The sequence below is a fragment of the Lates calcarifer genome, linkage group LG15 (assembly GCF_001640805.2).
Source record: "Lates calcarifer isolate ASB-BC8 linkage group LG15, TLL_Latcal_v3, whole genome shotgun sequence".
In the NCBI taxonomy this organism is placed as follows: Eukaryota; Metazoa; Chordata; class Actinopteri; family Centropomidae; genus Lates; species Lates calcarifer.
In genome coordinates this window covers 22,100,151-22,120,835 of record NC_066847.1, presented here as the reverse complement: position 1 = coordinate 22,120,835, position 20,685 = coordinate 22,100,151, and the positions used below count along the sequence as shown (strand labels likewise).

At 40.2% G+C, this 20,685-nt stretch overlaps 1 protein-coding gene and 1 long non-coding RNA gene across 2 annotated transcripts; both read left to right on the top strand.

Moving 5' to 3' along the window:
- Positions 1-792: 792 nt before the first annotated feature.
- Positions 793-2,292, top strand: twist1b (twist family bHLH transcription factor 1b). Its single transcript, XM_018680441.2, has 2 exons — positions 793-1,497; positions 1,692-2,292. The coding sequence occupies exon 1, from the start codon at positions 965-967 to the stop codon at positions 1,469-1,471; it is 507 nt and encodes a 168-aa protein (XP_018535957.1). The 5' UTR covers positions 793-964; the 3' UTR covers positions 1,472-1,497; positions 1,692-2,292.
- Positions 2,293-3,747: 1,455 nt separating this feature from the next.
- Positions 3,748-10,497, top strand: LOC108891241 (uncharacterized). Its single transcript, XR_001962269.2, has 3 exons — positions 3,748-3,974; positions 8,715-8,840; positions 9,369-10,497. It is a non-coding gene; the product is annotated as an uncharacterized LOC108891241 (long non-coding RNA).
- The last annotated feature ends 10,188 nt before the right edge of the window (positions 10,498-20,685 follow it).

Genomic DNA, 20,685 nt, shown 5'->3' with positions numbered 1-20,685 from the left:
CATGCCCTCTTGTGGGGGAATATAATTAGAGCATGTGTTGCCCCTCCAAGGAAAAGTTTGAAACTTTGCAGCACTGGCTGCATGTCAAAAATGCTAGATTGGGATCATATGTTGCCTATATGAAAGTCCTTTGATCTCACTTGGTTTAAGTAAGACTAGATGGAAACATAAATCCAAAATCCATGTGGGTTAGGCCTGCTGAGATGTGCCAAGGTTGCATAATCCTCGCCTTAAAAAAAGTGTCAGCTCGTACAATTACTGGAGATTATGGCAAACATAAAGCAGCAGTGATATGATGAGACAACAGGCGTTTTATTTGGATGCCGATAAAAGGATGAAGTGATACAGAATGCGCATTAGTTGCGCTCAGACCTGCTGGAAAAGCAAGGATGCTAAAATAGCTCACTTTAAATTAGATTTGCCTGTTTTTTTAATGTAATTTTGCTTGAAATCGCTTTAGCATATGCATAATGAGGGAATCTACTTTTCGATTTAACCTTGTTTATGTGAACTTAATGAAAAGAAAATGACAAGATTATTACGTCTGATGAAACCCTTAATGGAGACATAATATTAATATTACATGTATATTCTGGTTGCTTTTGTAGTAATTGTGTAATTCTGTGAAATAGCAGCGTTGCCCAGTTATCTTTGTATCGCTGACTTTTTATTAGGAGCGTTTCTGATAGTTCCTTGGATGCTCCCACCCCTCGCCTCACGTAATTCATCTTCTTGACCAATCCTGTCCCTCCCCAAAAAGTTTACGCCATGCAGCCTATAAGAACTGCCTAAGTTTCTCAAGTATCAGAAAAGTCTTGTCCTCCCAGGAACCCATCTATGGATACTTTGGTGTCTTCAAAGCCACACAGACCTACAAGCGGACTACTTCTTTGACTTCATGAGAGGGAAATAATTTTTTTTGGCGGGGGGGATACTTTCTGGCCGCCATCTACCCAAAGCGGAGATGTCTGAGGAAAATATGGGTGAAGAGTCGAGCAGCTCCCCTGTCTCTCCTGTGGACAGCCTGAGCAACAGCGAGGGGGAGCTGGACAGGCAACCGAAGAGATGTGGGAGGAAAAGGAGACCGAGCAGGAAAAACGGGGAGGACTCAGATAGCCCGACCCCTGGGAAAAGAGGGAAGAAGTCCAGCAGCAGCAGCCCCCAGTCTTTCGAGGAGCTCCAGTCGCAGCGGGTCATGGCCAATGTCCGGGAGCGACAGAGGACCCAGTCCCTCAACGAGGCGTTCGCGGCTTTGCGGAAAATTATCCCCACTTTGCCCTCGGACAAACTCAGCAAAATACAAACCCTAAAACTCGCGGCCAGATACATCGACTTCCTGTACCAGGTGCTGCAGAGCGACGAGCTGGACTCCAAAATGTCAAGTTGTAGTTATGTGGCTCACGAGAGGCTGAGCTACGCCTTCTCCGTGTGGAGGATGGAGGGCGCTTGGTCCATGTCAACATCTCACTAGCACCTGGAGAAATTGTGCCCAAAACGGTACGCTTGGTTTGTCAACAGAACTGCATGACCCGAGACTTAAACTATGGGGAAAAAAATAACACTACAGTAAATGTTTACCATGGCTGTACTGTGGCCTAATGTAACCTAATAGTCCAACAATCTGAAACGGTGTTATTCTGTGTGCTTCTCTGCAGAGTTTAGTGATAATCAGTGCCTTATCTAACCTACAGGTGACTGCTGAATCTACTTCTCACATTCTGACGGGACAAATCTGGAGTCCAATGCTGGATACATGGGATCACACTATTTAAACCAAAGACAGAAGGTCGTCTTTTTTTTTTTTTTTTTTTTTTTTTTTTTTTTTTTTTTTTTTGCAGAGGGCCCCGATAGGGACTTGCAGCCGCGTGTTAGCTCCATACACCCCATTCTGATGTGTTTTCATGTTGTTGACAACGAATGTTGAAAATATCATGTGTTTTTTTAAAAAGCAAAGTTCTTTTCTCTAATGCATGCCTTTGGACTTGTTTCTGAGGAGGTCAAAGTGCATTAGCATTGAAGCAGTTGTCTCTCTCTCTCTCTCTTTTTTTTTTTTTTTTTTTTTTTTTTTTTGGTGTGAGACTGTCAACTGGTGGTGTAGCTCACATTACAGACTGACTGTGTGGATCTAACCTGTGCAAAAAGTATTTTCAGAATACATTTATTTATTTATTGGTGAAACTTGTTACAATGAGGAATGGATCCTGTGTCTGAAATACAAATACATTCCTATTTTTAATTATCGTTTTTGTAAATGTTTGTATATTTTTTGCATTAAAGAAAATGACGATGAAATTGCCTGATTGTCTTTTTTTTTTATGTGATTCTGTTTAAATTGTTAATCTAGTTTAATGACACTTACAAAATAAAATGCGCAGAAGTTTGGTAAATAATGTACATTCTGTATTAAAAGACGACAAATTGCTTCAATGCATTCAACAACATTTATGACAAAAGCTTCTATAATACCGCCAGTCACTTGGGAAAACAGATGGAGTTATTATTGGCTCGAGTAAAAGCGTTGGAGAAACATGCAGCTGTTTTTTTTTCCTTATATTGTTACACATCCAAAAAGAAGAGGGGGGGGGAAAAATCAGGATTTGAAAAATTCCTAACTCATTTATATCTAAAACTCTTTAGGGAAAGTCCATTGTTTACACATAATTTAAACGTGAAAAAGTTGCGTTGCTGCTGGCGTAGAAAAACTAAAGTCAGACTACACAAACCCAGCTGAAACTCCATTTTTAATTAAAGTTAAAAAGCCTCACGCGGTCTCTCGCTCTCTGGATAAGTTTACAGTTGGATTAAAGTCTGAGCCTGAAACTCACCATTATGAGCAAATAAGTTATAGTGAGGTCATGTCAACCTGCTGTTAGGTCCAGTACAGTCTCTCTTCTGCCAGCTGAACATAAACAGTGGAGCAAATAATTCAGGATACTTTTAGACCCTTTCAAGAAAGACTTTCCTCCATACTGCTTCAGCATTTTTACTGCAGTATAACAATGTCTGTCCTGTATGAGTTCATGCTGACAGCACTGAACAATCATTCAATCATGAATGGGATTATCTGATCTATTATACTAACTGTAATCTCGTGTGATTTGCACATCAGCAGCACAACACTATAACCACTTTCTGCGTCCTTTCTTTGTCGTGTAAAAGTATTCCCGATATTTTCTGTCACTAGAGAAATCTTTCATAGTGTTATCGCGCCGTGATTGATTTCAGTGATCTGGAGAAGTGTTTCTCACTGTCCAAATCAAAGTGTGTGCCCGTTTGAAGGTGTGTAATTGGCTTGCGAGGCATGTATGGAATTCCCAGATGTCTATGAAATTTAAGGAGGCCGTGAAGGTAGCCTAGGCTGTGGGTCTGTACATGGAGGCTACTCTCACTCAAAGTTTGGTTGTGGGGGGGAGAAGGGGGGGAAATGCCTCACAAACACAGTCTAGGCCTAAAGATCAATAAACAGCTTTTCCTCGAAACGTTTACAGTTACGAGGGTTTTCACTCAATACCAGATAAATAAACAGAGACCGAAATAAATAAAAGCTGTAACCTATTCGTGACATGTGTCACCAAAAAAGCTGCAGGTTTTTCTTTTTTAAACAATTTTCCAATTCAGCCTTTATGCAGTGCTATACCCTTAAATAAGTTTCCTCTCCCCTTTTTTTCAGAGGAGAGGAGTTGGCAATTGACACGATGCAGAGGCACAGAATGAAACCTATTTAGAACAGATGTTAGTATTTTTAAAAAAGTCACGTGAAATGAGCAGATGTTCAGACTGTGCAGAGACTCGCCGTGCGGTGCATTACTCTGCAGAGAGAGCGCGGAGGAGCTTTGCTTTCACACTGACACGAGCTATAAGAGACCGTTAGTCCCGCATCCAGATCATCCAGTAGGTTTGATTAAAATGGATTTATAAAAGGGCCACCTGCAGGGAGGGATATGGATCTGACTGACAGCCGCGCTCAGACAAAGGTAAGAAAAGACAGAGTCTGCAGGAGTTGCAGTCGTCTTACATGTTGATATGTTGCTGATTATTTTTGCTGTAAGATAATAAGTTAAGGTCATGATGTGTTTTTAAAGCTTCCAACACTAACGGGCCTACTGCCGTCAAAGTTTCAGACTGCTTTGAAGCGAAGTGTGTGTGTGTGTAAGTGTGTGTGTTTCGAAGGAGGGAGGAGGCTCAAAAGAGGGGAGTAACCGAGAAATGGACGAGAATCTATCATTCAGCTATTGGAAGTAAAAAGAAATGCATGACACATCCAGAACAAACAGAACAGTTGAGTCAGACACACCGATAAGTTGAATTAAAAAAAAAAAAAAACTGTCTGCGTTATGAAAATACATGTGACGGTATGCTGAAATAACTTGCTCGTTGTGGTGTTATAAAAGACAAGAACGTATCTGTAACGTGAATGTATTAAATCTGTAATTCAATTATTATTATTATTATTATTATTATTATTATAATATTGCATTAATTAATGCACGTCATTCCTAACATTGTATGAGGCTGTAGTCATGGGCATCTGGCGCAAAAAATTAAATTATTGTCTGGATTTGTTCTTTCAAAATAAAATCTCTCTGCATCGCGCTTCTGCAGCTACCAGAGGATATATCACGTCAAACAGGTTATTCATGAACTAGACTACAAGAGAAAACGTATTATTTTGCCTCCTTACTGCCTCCTTTTAAAAAATAACTTATAAAACCTGTATTATGATTGAAATAAAATAATAAGTATATTTATTAATTTTGCATTTATAAAATCATTGTTTCATAATTTTTTGCAAGTGCAGCTTACTTTATAAAACATGCTGTGACAGATAATTTATTATGTAAGAGTTCTTCAGAATACTCTTAACTCCAGATAAGTTTGATTTATTTGTTGCTTTAATATGTTTTCTTGTTTCTGAAGCTAACGGGAGAGAGCAGGTGCAGACTTTACTGCCAGTTCAACAATTTTAAGTGAAAGACCAGATTTTCCATTTTCAATCTCAGTGAGAAATGAAAAATCCTCCAGTTGGTAATCAAACCTTGTTTTTTAAGCCCCACACACACAAATGCACACACACAAAAAAAAAAAACAAACAAAAAAAAAAACATCCACACCTTCAACAATGCCTCAGAAAGTGAATATTAAACCCAGGAGTAGCTGAGCTGCATGGAGACAACATCAGAGTACAGGACCTGCACTGGAGGCAAGGAAACAGAGGAGAGGTTAAACAGAAACAGACAGCTTCAGTGCATACCTCCTGCATCTGGAGTCTGCTGATTATTGAATACATTAACATCTCTAATGCAGCTCTTTGTTGAGAAGGCATTTTATCTGTTACACATGTGAAAAGTCAGATCAATCCCTGTCCACAAAGAAAACTTAAATCAAGTTGAAAGCAGTCATATTGTGAACCATAGACTTCATATGGATCCACACATCTGTGCAAGATCGTTCATTTGATATGTGACTGATAAAAGGCATCTTAAAGATGGAAAATCTTAATTTTTGATGCAATGCGGAAACTATGTTATTAGTGTGTGGCTGAATTTATTATGGCAGCACTGACTTCTTTGCCTGGTGCAGCTGAGAACACGTTACAACAAAGAAAATGCCAGAGGAAATGGATTTGAATAGACAATCAGTTAGGAATTTACAAAAAAAAATAGATTACAGTCCATAATCATTGTACATGTGGGATCAGCTGTAAGTACCTGTTGGGTCCACTGACTTTAACTGCTGCTGAAAATGAGCAGCTACCTGCAGCTGTGTGTACTTTTCAGATGACAGCACCATGAGATCAGACACAAAAATTATGAATAACTGTGTGTCAAAGAATAAGGGGTGGAATTTCATATTTCTACCCTCTTCTCATCTGTTCACTGAAGGTTGTGGAGAATAGCGATGACAGCCTGAGCAACTACATTTTATTTTATTTTATTTTTTCAGTTTTAACATGCGTAACTGAGACAGAAAAACAAAAGTCTCCCCCATTTAATCAACTTTTTTCAATTACGAAAACATCTCTCTGGAAAACATCACTGATTACACTCTTGGTCGTCAACAGTTAAATCTAGAGAGTTGTCAGCTGATAACAAAGTGATCAAAATCACAGTGGAAACACATGGGAATCTGGCTTTTTAAGAGTTTTTCTCCTGAATGTAAAACATTGTCTTTATATAAATCAGTTTCACCCACGACAGGCACTAATGCTGCGTCTCTAACCTGGCATAGAGAAGTGAACATATGCTCATGCCAAAAAACATTTCTGTGCAGTTTCAGCAGCATTTGATGTTTAAATAACGCAGGCACCTGTGGTGCACTGACTTGATTTATGTAAACATATGAGAACAAACCAGTGAGAGGGACAACTGGTTATTTGGCTTCAAAAGAATCTGGCAAAATTATTGACTGAGATGTCTGGGTTTTTTTTTTTTTTTTTTTTTTTTTTTGATTTACTGATTGCTGCTCATGCTTCCTGACAAGCTTGAACTGCACTGATATCTCATATCATCCAATAGTTAAAGAAAACTTGTTTTGATCACATATTTTTGTATTTAAGAATTTAATTGGACTTGCAGAGAACTGGCAGAAAGAAGACCAAATACTTGAGCATTGAAAGAATTGTCTCCTTTTATTTGTGAGATTTAAAGATTTTTATCCAGAGATCATATAACAGCATAAAGCTTTTGTCTGAAAAATTCTCTTATCCTTGAGGTATATGATCAATGTCAGAGTTACAATGTTGTAACAGTATTTCTTGAGATATTTGGATAAAAGTGGACACTACACACGGAATTGCACGCCTTCGGCTGTTTGAGAAAATGTTTAATGGATGCTTGTTTAAATCTGGTTGAAGGTTTGTGGATACACACCATGTTTAAGTTGGCAAATTAAAGATTTAAACTGAGAATGTGAAGCCATAACAGGTCAGTGCTTCATCACAGTGAAAGGCACACTGGTCGTGAAGAATGATGCCATGATTCAGGCATGCGATCTGATTGTATCCAGGACCAGAAATGTCCTCTGATATGTGTCCAAAGGGCACAGTCAAAAACGTGCGCACCTTGTGTTTAACCTTTGCTGCGCGTGATGTGTGCCACCCAGGCTGCAGACAAGACACGGATCAGTGTGTTTTAGAGGAATACACAATGATGTCACAGACAGGAAAAGGCTGGAAAAGGGCTTGGCACCTTTTGGAATTGGCTGGGTCCCCATTGGCTCAGCAGAAACACTATAATAATAAACAGGCAATCAGAAGGCAGCGTGAGCGTACACAAAGGCATTGCAAAACTTTGCAGATAATAAAAGCAGATTTTTCACTCCAGGGGGATGATTATTTGTGTTCTTCAGTTGTCCATAAATAGAGGGCCTCTCACAGGAAGTATAAACATAGAGATGAAGTGGAAGGCAGTCGAAGTCCTGAGCCGTGATTTCAAACATTCCTGTTTATGTTCAATCAAGATGGAGTATATATATATATATATATCTATATATATAACTGTAGCCTCAGTTTGAGCATGAAACACAAAGGATTATTTTCTGAAGGAAGAGAGAAAAAGAGTAACTCACTATAGAATGTAAACTGGTTGATGAGTGTTTCACTCATCATGGAAACTGAGCCACACATCTAGTGAAGCTTATGGTGCACATACATCCTCTAAATAAATGTCCCAATACACTCTGAGAATTTACACGTATTTACATTATTTAAAAAATTCAGTATCATCATATTGTAATAGCGTGAACATTGTTTCAAAATAAAAACTCATTAAAAGCAACCTCCTCTTGGATGTGAATCAGTCAGAGCACAATTTGTCCCTTATTGAGGCACTGAGGTATCACCCGGGGGTTAATAGGGCTCTAATGATGCAGCGTCCCTGCTCCTGTCCCTGAGGGCAATTCACTCCCTGGGTATTAATCCCATTGCCTTCATTAACCTGCTGGCCCACCGGTCCCACCAACACTGAATACCAGGACTCTCACCCTGATAATTGATGTGTTGTTACCTAGAGTTACAATGATCTCCTTATTCCTCCTGCACCACCTCAAACACTTTATTCTTATCAACCTTAGTGAATTCTTGGCACGTGGGGGGCATTTGGTGGAAGCAGAGGAAATTAAATTGGCCATCACTGCAAAGCCTTGTTCTAAATGCAGACTGGTGGTTACAGTCATTTTTGTCAAATACAGGGTACATATAGCACACAACGAGTCACCTCCTCACAGGTGGCTATGTTTCAAATCACAAAATGCACAAAAATGTAGTGATTAAAAAAAAAAGGATGTGAATTTAAATTAAATCTGATTGTAGAGTGTCTTGTTATTCATCAAGGAATTATGATGCCAAGTCAAAAGATGAACCAAATCAATGGATTTGCATGCATCTTTAGTTTCAGAACAAAACCAGAGGATATTGTTTGTTTTTTAATGCCTTAAACTTAAAAAAAAAAAAAAAAAAAAAAAAAAGATGAGCTGTAACACAGAAACTGCTAAAATGAAATCTAGCACCATTTAACTGATTTATAGAACTGCTAAATATTACAGGCACAAGTTTACACATTGGGTGCATCGTATGAATTTATTTTAGTCAGATTTGATTCGCTGATTTGAATACTTGAGCAGGATCAGTTTTAATTTGTGTTGTTCTGGGCAAGTTCTCACCTGGCTTTAATGTTCTATATAAGTTATGACTCACTGTGTATTTCCTCACATCCCAGCAGGAGTGTCGGTACAGAACGCTGACTCATGACATGTGGCGTCAGGATCCTTCAGTCCACCGACAGAGGAGACACCTGATCAGATGACCAAGACAATGACGTCAGGAACAACAACAGTAACAATATGTAAAAAAAATTATGTGTTTTTGTGTAATTAGCGCTGATGACAGTGAGATTTCATGCCAATTACTGAAAAGCAAATTTGAGTGAAATGTATTGTATATGACCTGCACTGTAATTATAATGCATTAACAGGCTGTACAAAAAAATCAAACACACAAACACAAAAACAAACAACATAACAAAAATAACAACAAACCCACTGATTTGTTGTTATTTTTTCACCAATCTTCTTCAGGTAAATTACTTTAAAATCATCCCATACCAGTTTATAGAATTATAAGTAATATTAATGTGAATAAGTAAATTTGAAAATGACACACATACACGCAATGAATAAGTCGGTCATCTTAAAAGTGAAAAAAAAAAAAATACAAATTTTGCAGTACTGCTGAGCTGTCTGAGCTGTTCTTAAGGACAGACTAACAATGGCATGTGCCTGTTTGTACACTGGTTCCTGCAGTGGACCCCCTGATAATCTCAGTGAAAGACAACATAAACCTCATCTTATCTCCTCTGTCTCCATGTCATCAGGGTGCTGGCTTCATCCTTCGTCCACAATAGAGGACTGACTGTTTGTGACCTTAGTGCTAAATCAAGTTCAAAGAGGACCGCCGGTATTTGGCAGCTAGTTTTACATGAGGGCAGAGGGAGAAACAGCGTGTTTGGTCAACCTCTGGCTCCCCCTTTGATTCACAGCTCTCTGTGACCCCTGGCAGAGCGACACCACTTAAAGCCATATTCATTCAGTCACACTGGTCAGTCTGATAAGATCTGGGTGATAACCGACTTTACTTTCAGTCTCTGTGAAGTTAATCAAATTAGTTTTACTAGTCAGCACTTGAACACAAATATTCCACCCTTCTTTTTTTAATGCACAGTTGCAAATCAGGAAAATCCTTTGGCAATGTCGCATAGAACAGTCACTCAAGTAAAAGACAGAAATTAGATTAGAGAAATGTTATATGAAACAGTAACTGTGAGTGGTTGGACTCCTGAGGAATGAGCCCACACTGTCACTGAAGAATACTTTCACTCAGGCCTTTATTAATTAAAGCAGAGTTTAGGTTACATGAATACTAACAGGTTTAGAGGAACTGGATACATTTTGCATGCTCAAAATGTTGAGAGCTTCATTCCATTTATACCTACAGCATGATTGTTTAAATTCATCTTGTGCCTGACTTCAGCCGCTGGCATATGTTTCTTTTGTATTCATCCCACGGAAATAAAAGAGGAAATGAAGCTTAAATTGCTGATGCAATGAATCAGATCCTTGTTTATCATTTAAAAGATCTACTTTCGGTGCAGCTGATTGGCAGCCGTTCACTTTTCCCTTTCTAAAATATATGAACAAGATGTCAAAACCCACAGCATCTACCGTGTGAAAGCAGCAGTTTAGTCTGGGCCACGTTATGCTGTTTTTGAACCAAATAGTCTGGTACCAGTGTTACATTATCCAAGAGCAGAAGAAATGCATGTGGCACATTAACTTTCCACAGACAACGTCTGAATACAACTGGAAACCCATCAGGAAAAACAGCAACGTGTTTATTTTGTATTACAAGTGTATTATCACATTATAAGAATGAATAATGTATTGTGATTAGGCTGCTGTTTTCTCTGGACAAAACTCAAAGTATTAATAAAATAATACTCCGAAGCAGGAGGACGGTTGGATTATTTCACAGTGCATGCGCTTTCCTTCCTGTGTTTTTTATTAATGCTTGAAAGAAAAAAATAACAGGACAAAAAAAAGTAATATCTATTAGTACGAAGAGGCTCTTAACTGTAACCTTCACAAAATGTTGCAGAAAGTTAGAGTTTCGACTGTCCTTGGGAACATGTGTTAAAGTAAGTAATTCAAGAAATGTTTAACGAAAGACATGCTTGCCAGACTATTAGATGTGTTGCAGTGAGTCACCTTTTCTCACACACACACATACGCTTGCAGTGTTGTATTCATATTATGTGTTATTTTGGTTCATTTCCCTGACCTTTAACACTTGCCCCAGAGAGATGCAAATGCCCAAAGAACATAATGGCTCCCTTCCTGTGTAAAAACTAGGCCGTAAAGGAAGATAATTGGGGTTGTCATGACAACAGGGTCCAGCAGGCTGACAGTGCCGTGTTCGCTTGCAGAACTTCAAACGGTATCAAAGCTACACCAGGGCTGGTGCGCAAGCTCTGGTTTGAATTAAAGACCGACTTCCACAGTCTCTCTTCAAATTCAAGATCAATATGGAACACCCCCCTTCAAAAAAAAAAAAAAAAAAAAAGGAGAAAAGGGGAGAAAAGGGCCCAGCTAGTCCTAGTCCAGACGGACTGAGAGATCTGGATTTCATTAGAGACAATTATCTTATCTGTTTCATCTCAATGCTGCCCCAAGGGTTGGCAGGCGGACCAGTGGGCTCTTTGCAGTTTGAGAAAGCCTGCAGCCAGCCAGAGGCCTGTGGATCAGGTCATTAAAACACTCCTGCCCCTGCTGCTAGTGATAAAATATTTTCATGCTTTTGTAAATAGATTTTCTTCTTTCAACCCCACAGGACACAAAAAACACAACTTTTCTTCTCTGGATATCCAAGGATAAGGATGCCCTAAATTTTGAGAGGAGTCAGCCAAAACGCTGTTAGTTTTGCTGTTAGGTGAAGCTGCGTGAGCGCGTCTGTACTTCTGTAGCTGCAGCTTCATCATCAACATGGAGCCTGGCTGCTCCGGTGCCCGGTCAGCTTGTTAAGGCTGGTGTCACGGCATTTGGCAAGGACACCTGTCAAAGCAGCATGTACAGTACAGTTACTATTTGCCGAAAGACAGGAAAACTCTATTCCAGAAATAACGTCAGGCAGTCATGCTCTCTAGTAGGCGCTATTAAAGGAAGAGTTGGACATTTTGTTTTCTGGATGAGAATAATATGAGAAGATTGATAGTCCTCTCACATCCCTCTGTTTGATATTAAGCTAAAGCCAGACGATGATTAGCTTAGCTTAGCACAAAGACTGGAAACAGCTTGTCTGGCTCTGTCCAAAGGTAACAAAACCCACTTGCCAGCACCTCTGAAGCTAACCCATTCTCCTAGAAATTACATTTATATAATTTCTAACAGGAAATTTGTTCTAAAAGGAACATTGTGTTGCCCGATTATTTTGCTGATTATTTTTTTTCCATCAGCCTAATTAGGAAATGTTGTTAATGTATCTGGCAAATCACAATTGATGATGACAAATGTATCTGTTAATCACACAATGCATTTGCAGCAGTTAAAACTTTATTAGTTTTATGGTTATATTTATGCAAAGATTGCGGTTTTGGTTTAACACTGAAAATGTCTTTAGTGACTTAAATCATGAGACATGACATATCTACTTAATTAACATTTAAATTAATACAAGTGTAGAACTTACACATTGTGGTTATATATGGGGTTAAGTGAGGGACTACCTCTTGGCTGGGCAATGTATCTTTCTGGAGTCTCTGGTCGTGACCTGACGATTTCACAGTGGCAACAAGACTAAATTACTGTGCCTGGCAAAGAAAAACAATGTCATTTTTACTCCACGGTTTTTGTACGGATTAAACAAACCAGATAGAAGGTGTTGATTACTGAACTTTGGAGGTGCTGGGAAGTGGATTTTGTTACCATCAGACTGAGGTGGGCTAGCCGTTTTCCCCCATTCCCGGTCTTTGTGCTAAGCAAAGCTACCACACAGAAACAAGAGTGCTATCAATCTCCTCATCTAATGCTCAATAAGAAGACAAATAAGCAAATTTCCAAAAAATTTCTTTAAACTATTTCTTTAAACAAAATGTTGAGCATGGCTCAGGCTCTGGTGACCAGCACCTGATCTCTTTTAGGGGGCAGAGGGGACAGTAATCTGGTACAGTTTGGCTCAGAAAACAGCTGCTTATTCCAGGAAGGGATGCCCTTTGTGGTTAAACTGGGGGGAGAGTGGGTGGAATTGTGGTGGCAAAGGAGCAGAGAGGGATGTGAGGCCCATGCAAGACCTGGAGCTGAAATTGAGAACCCTCCTCATCAGGGGTTAGGGATCATGGGCAGAGACTTCCCTTCATCACAGCCAAGCTGGGAAATGCAGAGGACAGCATGGGTCAGCTCAGACAGCCCGCTGTGTGCTGTTACCATGGCAAACATCCCAAGGGCCAAAGAAAATAGATGACAAGTACAATAATATGAGGTGTAATCACGAAGGTCAGTTGCCTGCAATGCATTGCCTCTACTCTCAAGGCCCCATATTATCCAAAAGTTAAAAAAAAGAAAGAAAGAAAGACAGAAGGAAAGAAGTTGGTGTACTTTTAGGGAAAATTACTCAGTAATGTGGTCATTTTTCCTCCATGCCTCTAGAAATCAGGAAACCTTGAAGGACATGCTCTAGAGACTCTCCATAAGCAGCCACTGAGAGATTCCAGTCCACTTCCACTGCAAGATATTTGCTTTCCGGTGCTTTGTACTGGGTGCCCTGCAGATGGAATCTAGCATCCTCTTTAAGGGGGAAATTTTATGACTTATTAACTGTCAACAGTTCATAACCTCCAAGGAGCTATTAAGCTTTCTTCTGTGGTCACACCAGAAATGCCAGTGTTTGATTTGGACTGGAAAGATATTTGAATGTTTTTGCTCTTCTCCACCCTGCATGCAAGTGCAACAAAATACTCGAATCAGCCTCGACATCAGATCATTGTGTCAAGATAAGTATAATAATGTGTTCACTTTGTTTTGAAACTACAGAAGGCAAAGTGTGGATTTATTGTCTAAGAACACACTTAATCACAACAGAGAAAACACACCATGGAGACAAATCAAGCAACAAAGAACGCCTAGTGATGATCCAACCCAACAAACATTTAATCACCAATTAGCTGTGCAGTCCCAAAAGATTTTATTTCTCCATAATTTAACAGTTCTTCTCACAGCTGCAGGTGAATAACTGCAACATTCTTCCTCATCTTACAACCAAAAATTGCTTTTCTTTTCTGCTTTTTTATACATTGAGCTATATCATAGCTATATTTGTACATGAGAAATGGTGTCAGCAGTGTGACTAAATCATTTATCACCAGCCAAAAACAACCAGGATGAATAATTGAGTCCAGATGTAGCTGATTCGAGCTAGATACCAGGGTTCATTTCCTCTCTGTTCTTTGTAAGACAACCTATTACACCTCCCAGGCAGCTGCCGGGTATACTGGCCCAGCCTGAATATCAACACTCCTCAGGTGTCAGTGCAAGAATCATACAACACACACGAATGCAATTCTCCTGTTTTTGAGTCATATACTCCACAGTGTTGAATACAGATGGATTCTACTGCATTTTGTGTGTCCTATTCTATTTTTTTTTTAATAGTTGGAATTAACAGTTAGCTAAAACATTAAAATGCTGCTTACAATAATAGAACAATATGGTATTGCTAGTTTTACTCTTCTTCTTCTGTGGTAATTAACTTTCTGCATCCTGCCAGAAAGGGTAGTGTGGTTTTCAGACCGGCAGCGTGTTCAGGTATGTGACACAGTTATCATAAAATGAAAAATAAAATACCAAGGCTACGAACAGTGACACACACACATACACTTGCACGCAGTAGCAGTTCCCCTGTTTATTTTATATGCTAAAAGATCTGGGAGGCCATAGCTCTCCATCTGCCTTAAAAGCGTTCTCTTCCGGCCCTTTGGGCCCATGTGGTTGTAATTAAGTTCTCTGGCTCGGGCCACGCAGGTGACTGACACTGAGTGACCACTCCTCAGCACCCATGCATGTGCTAATGAAGCAGAGTTTCCTGGTTGTCTTTGGTTTTATTTTTTTAAAAGGACTGAGATATTCAGTTTTGTGTTCGGTTGCCTCCCCTGAGTGTTGGACCACTTTGACAGTCACCAGTTATAAAATGCACTGTATCTGTTGAATGTTTTGGCAACTTGAACACTGGTATTTTCTACTCCTTTTTTCCCCTGGAAAGCCTGCTTATGCTCAGATGTAGAGTGAAATGAAGTTGCATTTGCAGGTGGGACTGACTCTGCTGTCTCTCAAACTGAGCTATGTTAATCATGTTCTCACTGAAATCTGTATCCATCCATTTCAGCAAGAATTGCGTGCCAGTTGCAAAACAAATAAACACCAGCAGAGGAGGTTTCTATGGACAAAATCAATCTGTGGAGGGATGTCAGGATTGTTTAGAGGAAAAGGTAAATAGTGAAGTGGAGTGGCCTAAAGACTTTAATGTAGTGTTTACACTGTAATTAGTCTTTGCAGAATGAGATTCCTGACAGAGGGTCTGAGACGGCGTGGCATGATAAAATAAACTCTAAACAGCGCTGTTTCAAGACATCCTCCATGGACCATAAACCAAGACGGCCTCCACAGACTACAACCACCCCTCTCTAATTTTCAAAATGGGTGGTCGGATTTTTTCACTCGCGCTCATTCTTTGTCTTTCTTTTTCTCCTTTTCCACCCCGTCTAATGTTCTCCCCTCTGTTTATGCCTCTCCTTCTCCTTACGTCTTTGCAATTTGCATTTTCCCTCCATTTTTGTTTTGTTTCTCTCAGTGTTTGTCCCTGGACTTCCTGCTCCCTCCCATCCAGAGTGAACCCAGGTTTCAGCCCCAACTTCCAGCTCTCTGCAGGCCCCTCCGGACTCTCGAGTTGATGACACAGTCTACAGCCATGCGTGCAGAAAGGGGGTGGGCGACTGGGGCTCATTCAGAACTGTGTCACTGTCCACCTGAGCAAACACAGTCTTGGGGAAACAGGGAGAGGGAGAGAGGCGGGGGAGAAACTGGTAGGGAGACTAGGAACCAATTGGTGAGGGAGGGCTGGCAGAGTGACAGCCAGTGTACAATAACATTAGTCTTCCGCTTTGGCCCAAGCGAGCGCTCCTTCTGGACACATCTCTGCCTCGACATTTCTTCTTATTCTTTTTTTCTTCTTCTCTTTTTCTTGCATGGAGCTCCCTCCAATGGAAACACATTCCTGTCATGCCTCACTGCTGTTCCCTGTTTAGATTTCTCATTACAAACAGCATTACACGCATGGGCTGGAGCTGGCCGGAGCACAAGCCAGGGAGAGGCCGGGGACCTCAGTCCTCCACAGCCTCCAGGAGAAAGATGAAGGAGCTGGGTCTATCAAATGGAGACATAAAACCCAAAATCACAGATATTAACTTTTTACATCCATTAGTTCTGAGGGAAAGAGAAAACGAGCAGTAATATCAGTCCATCATCGGACGAAAATGGTTTCTGCAAACTGAACTCGTATTGAACTCCAAACATTCTGTAGCTGCCTTCTCCTGTTGCAAAACTTCAAATAAAACCAAAGAGAAACCTTGGGAAATTTCAAAATTTTCCCTTTGATATTAAACTGTCATGAGAACTGCCAGTCCATCTTTTGATTTTGAAATTTCCCTGTTATGTTGGGATATGACGAACCCCCAATTTCCATCAAGACGATTTATGATTATGAAGTGGAGCTGCCTCACAGGATACCAGAACTTTATGGAAAGCAGACCTCCTTCTCTCTCCCGGCGCTCTCTCATCTCAGTCCAAGTGCGGCATCAGAGGACTGGAGCTGCCATGACTCCCCTGGCTGTCTGGGTATTGTTGACTGACACCTGACTGGGTCCATTAGTGTGACAAACTGGGGCTACAACACGCACTACCTGCGCATAAGTGACGCTGAAGGGGGGACAGCATACAGCAATAACCACTGAAGAACTGCTTGGTTTCACTACTCACCACGTTTTTTTTTTTTTTTTTTGTATTTCAGACTCGATGAGGGAGATTTTCCTCATATGGCAGCCAATCAAACAAGTCGTGACCTAAACATGTGACTCACGGAAGGTTCCAGCCAATGTAGCACCAAGAAGTTGTTTCCTGTTTTAATTAGGTTTTCACCTGAATCTTTTCCAAAACCCCACACACCAAGACTCGCTTGTCTCACAAAGTAAATAAGCTTTCTGATTTTTTTACCACTTTGTAGGGAAAACAGTCAAAGACGGTCATGATGTGTTACTACCCATCTTCTCGTGCCAGAGAGAGCCTCACAGACAATCTGCTATCAATTTCTTCATATCCATGGAATCACACTCTGTGCTGCAGCCAAGATATAAGTGATAACAGTGGACAAGGTCTTTTGAAGATATGATGTGGACATTCTTTCAGAACAGACAGCCTGTTGTCTTTTATGTATAGATGGAGTCATTTATATACAGTTAATATTTATGCTCTCTTTTTATCTCAGGTATAACAACAGAGGTTTTATTTATGGAGCTGTCAAAGATGTGCTGAGATGATGAAATGTGCAACCGAGAGCTTTTCTCTCATAAAGAGTCGTATGACTCAGTGCAATAAACAGACAGCATATTTAACTTCTTCATATGTGGTTATCTGTGCTACAAAACATAACTGCACAAGAGTTATCTCATGAGATTGTAATGTTTTATTTTTGTGCTGTATATCTTTGTGAATGCTATTGGAGTAGTGACTGATGGGAAACCTGGAGGTAAAATGCAGGCGATGACAATGTGTGTCCAGTCAACTAAATATTATTATCAAGTAGCCAAGGTCAAAATACAGTGAGTGGTGATTTGACAGCAGAAATGTTTTATTCATTTATTTATTATTATTATTATTATTTTAGGAATAGTTAGACAAGTGAGGGAAAATACACCTATTCAAGGTGGAAGGTTCAAGATTCGATCCATAAACACATTGAAATGAGAAATGAGATGAAAATATTGATAGCCTATCACTCTATTATCTGCAGACTTCTCTAAAAATGAAGTTACCATCAGCAGGCAGTTAGCTTAGCTTGGCACAAAGACTGGAAAGAGGGAACAGCTCTCTTGGCTCAGGTAAAATCTACCTCCCAGGGTGGCTAACAGATTGAACAAACAAGCTATGATATGCTAATTAGTGAACTTTAGAGGTGCTGTTTCCAGTCTTCTTACTAGCTAAGCTAACCAGCTACTGCTAGCTTCACACACTGAACATACAGACATGGCAGAGGAGTTGATTATCCCATCTGGATAAGAGAGGAAATAAGCATGTTTCCCAAAATATCAAACTTTTCCTTTAAGCCAACTCACTAAGACTGAAAACTGCATTTGCACAAACACACATATGTAAATACTTGAGTAATATTTGAGGTTTATTTTCACTTACTAATAAAGTGGCTCAGGAGGAAATTCCCCAAAAGAATGCGAGCTGTCCAATTTTGTGTCCAGAAGCCAGAGCTCAGACCAGGAATGAGAGAAAGTCGAGGCCACCTGTTTCCCACTCACTTCTACTACACTCTTGGCATAATGCAGGCTTGTTCATGGCAGATTAACACCAGGCCATATGAGGTGGCAGTGCCAGCTGAACTTCAAAACATGAGGGGAAACTGCCATTAAGTTCAGTGCACCACAATTTGCGGCATCCTATGCATTTAAATCACATGATCCCCTCATGTAGATGGTGATTTCCCACTTTGTCGAAGAAATGCTCTATCACGACTCTTAGTACCAGCGTGGGCACACATTCCCGTCTGGTCGGGTAACACATTCTTACATTACATTAGTAGTGCGTTATGTTCAGTCAACAACATGCCTACACTGAGCTGTTCTGTTAAAACTGTGATGTAGCACCGTGGATCTGTCACAGTGCTGTTTCACAGTCTGGCCTCCACCCAAACCAGTCACACAACATGAAATTGTGTAGTTCATTCCTCATTATGAATTATGTGAATTATACAGCGACTCTCCAGGCCATATCAAGACCGTACTGACTTCTAAAACTTTACAGTGCTTATATATGGTGCAGAAATGTTTACTTCAAACTGTCCATGGTCCCTCAGGATACCACTGCAGTTTCACACAGTGAAGATAAACAGGCTTTGCCAAACTGAAGCATAATTTAAATACAGAGCTGCCTTAATTTGAGTTGTCTCCTAGAAGAACAGACCTATAATGAACTCCATACATCAGGCTAGGCTTTCAGTTAAAAACTCTAAACATTACACATTAAATAAGGTTATGAGCTACATTAATTAAGATTGAAAGACTTGTTGACAAAAGAAATCTCACCACAAGGTCCAAATAAGTTAGACCTTGTGTGAGTGATTTTTTGTCAACCTGCTCATTTCCAAAGTCACAAATGAATTATTAAGCTCAATTGTTCAATCCCCATTGCAATAAATCTGCTAGAATCTGAACACAAACTTGTAGAGGAGACGTTTTTGGATAAGATTTTATATTTTGGTACTTAAATGTGGAATCCACAACTTGAATTTCTGACTACAATTTCATGGGGGAAAACTGTGACTTGTCCACCTACATTTTGCATTATGATGAAGTCAGACTAACTTTTTATTCACAATGGATATTAACTAAACAGAATTTAAATAAAGTGCTCAAACAAAATACAGCTTAGAGTATTAATTTTACATAACCGCAGTAAATCTAACATGTGACAGCCCAGAGCAGACATCAGGCATGTCCTCTTCTCAGTGTCTTTGAGTGATGACGTTATTTGGAAATTGCACAGATGAGCAAACATGGCAGCAGCAACATTAATGGAGCTTGGAGCCCTACTTTTCCCACTGTCTCCGACCTGCTACTCAGTTGCACCAACACGTGCCTCATGTATCCACGCACAGATGTTTCCCTCAGAGATTAGCATGTGATATAGTGCATAGTGTGAAGGACAATCAACTCCCCTGCATGCAGATCCCTCAGGGACCTTTTCAGGGGCCCTCATTTTATTCTCTCAATATATAGTGATAATGAGAGAGCCCTTAAACCCTCCTTGAAAAATACTTCCCTGGAGCAATGCTCGCTCAGGCTGCATTCCTCATACCATGCTATCTTGCGTCTTAAATCTCCTGCTATACCTTGAAATAGAAGTGAACCACCGGATAAGAGAAATGTCATGCTTTCCATATCATAGACAAAGTGTTGAATGTATACTTGTTGAATGATTATTTATTTGAATGGTTATATACTTGTTATTTAGTGGTTAGAATTTGATGTAGACCGAGTATTTTTTTAAGAACAATTTTCCTTTCAAGAGTGAGGTTATTATCTGGTGTTTCACTCAGGCCATTATTATTGGCTTTCTGCGTTTCCCTTATGATTATGTCCCTGGTTAATACATAGCATTTGCCATGCCATATAGATCATAAGAAAAACCCCAGTGGTCCATGGTCACAAGCCACAAATGGCAAAATTTTAGAAGAACTGAGCTGGAACTCAAAACGGTCTCTTGGCATGGGCTTGGAGAAGAAATCACAACTCTTACGAGCCCTCGGGGTGTCATTTGGCCTGGCGGTGCATTCAGGCAACACTTACAAACGCGTCCTGTCCAACTAGCTGGAGAGTGGTAGACTTGCTTTATGGGCTCTGGATCGGACGGTGTGAGGGAGGTAGGCACGTAAAAGTGCCTGGTCGCAGGAATCAAAGGGAGGAGACGGCATCCCAGGGACACTGGAGCCCCACTGATGGGATTCTTGCAGACAGGAGAGGCCAAGTTTGCCAGTCCCCATCCCCTGAGTGGAGAGGCCACTTCCCTGGGCCACTGTGGTACCTCAGTATCACCTATCAGCCAGGTCAATCAGTGGCTGAGATAAAGCAGTTCCTCAGGGCGGATGGTCTTTGAACACAGCAGGAGGAGAACTCCCCCAGGTCTCTTATCTCATTAAACTTGAAAAGGTATATTAATCCTTGAAAGGCTAAGATAACAGTATGGATGACACCAGTCAGGGAGACTGACAGTAATATAAACACTATCTATGTTGGGTCATCAATGTTTCATCTCAGGAGACAAGAGGAAAACATGTAGAATTCTTCCTTAGCGCTTGAAAGGATGTTT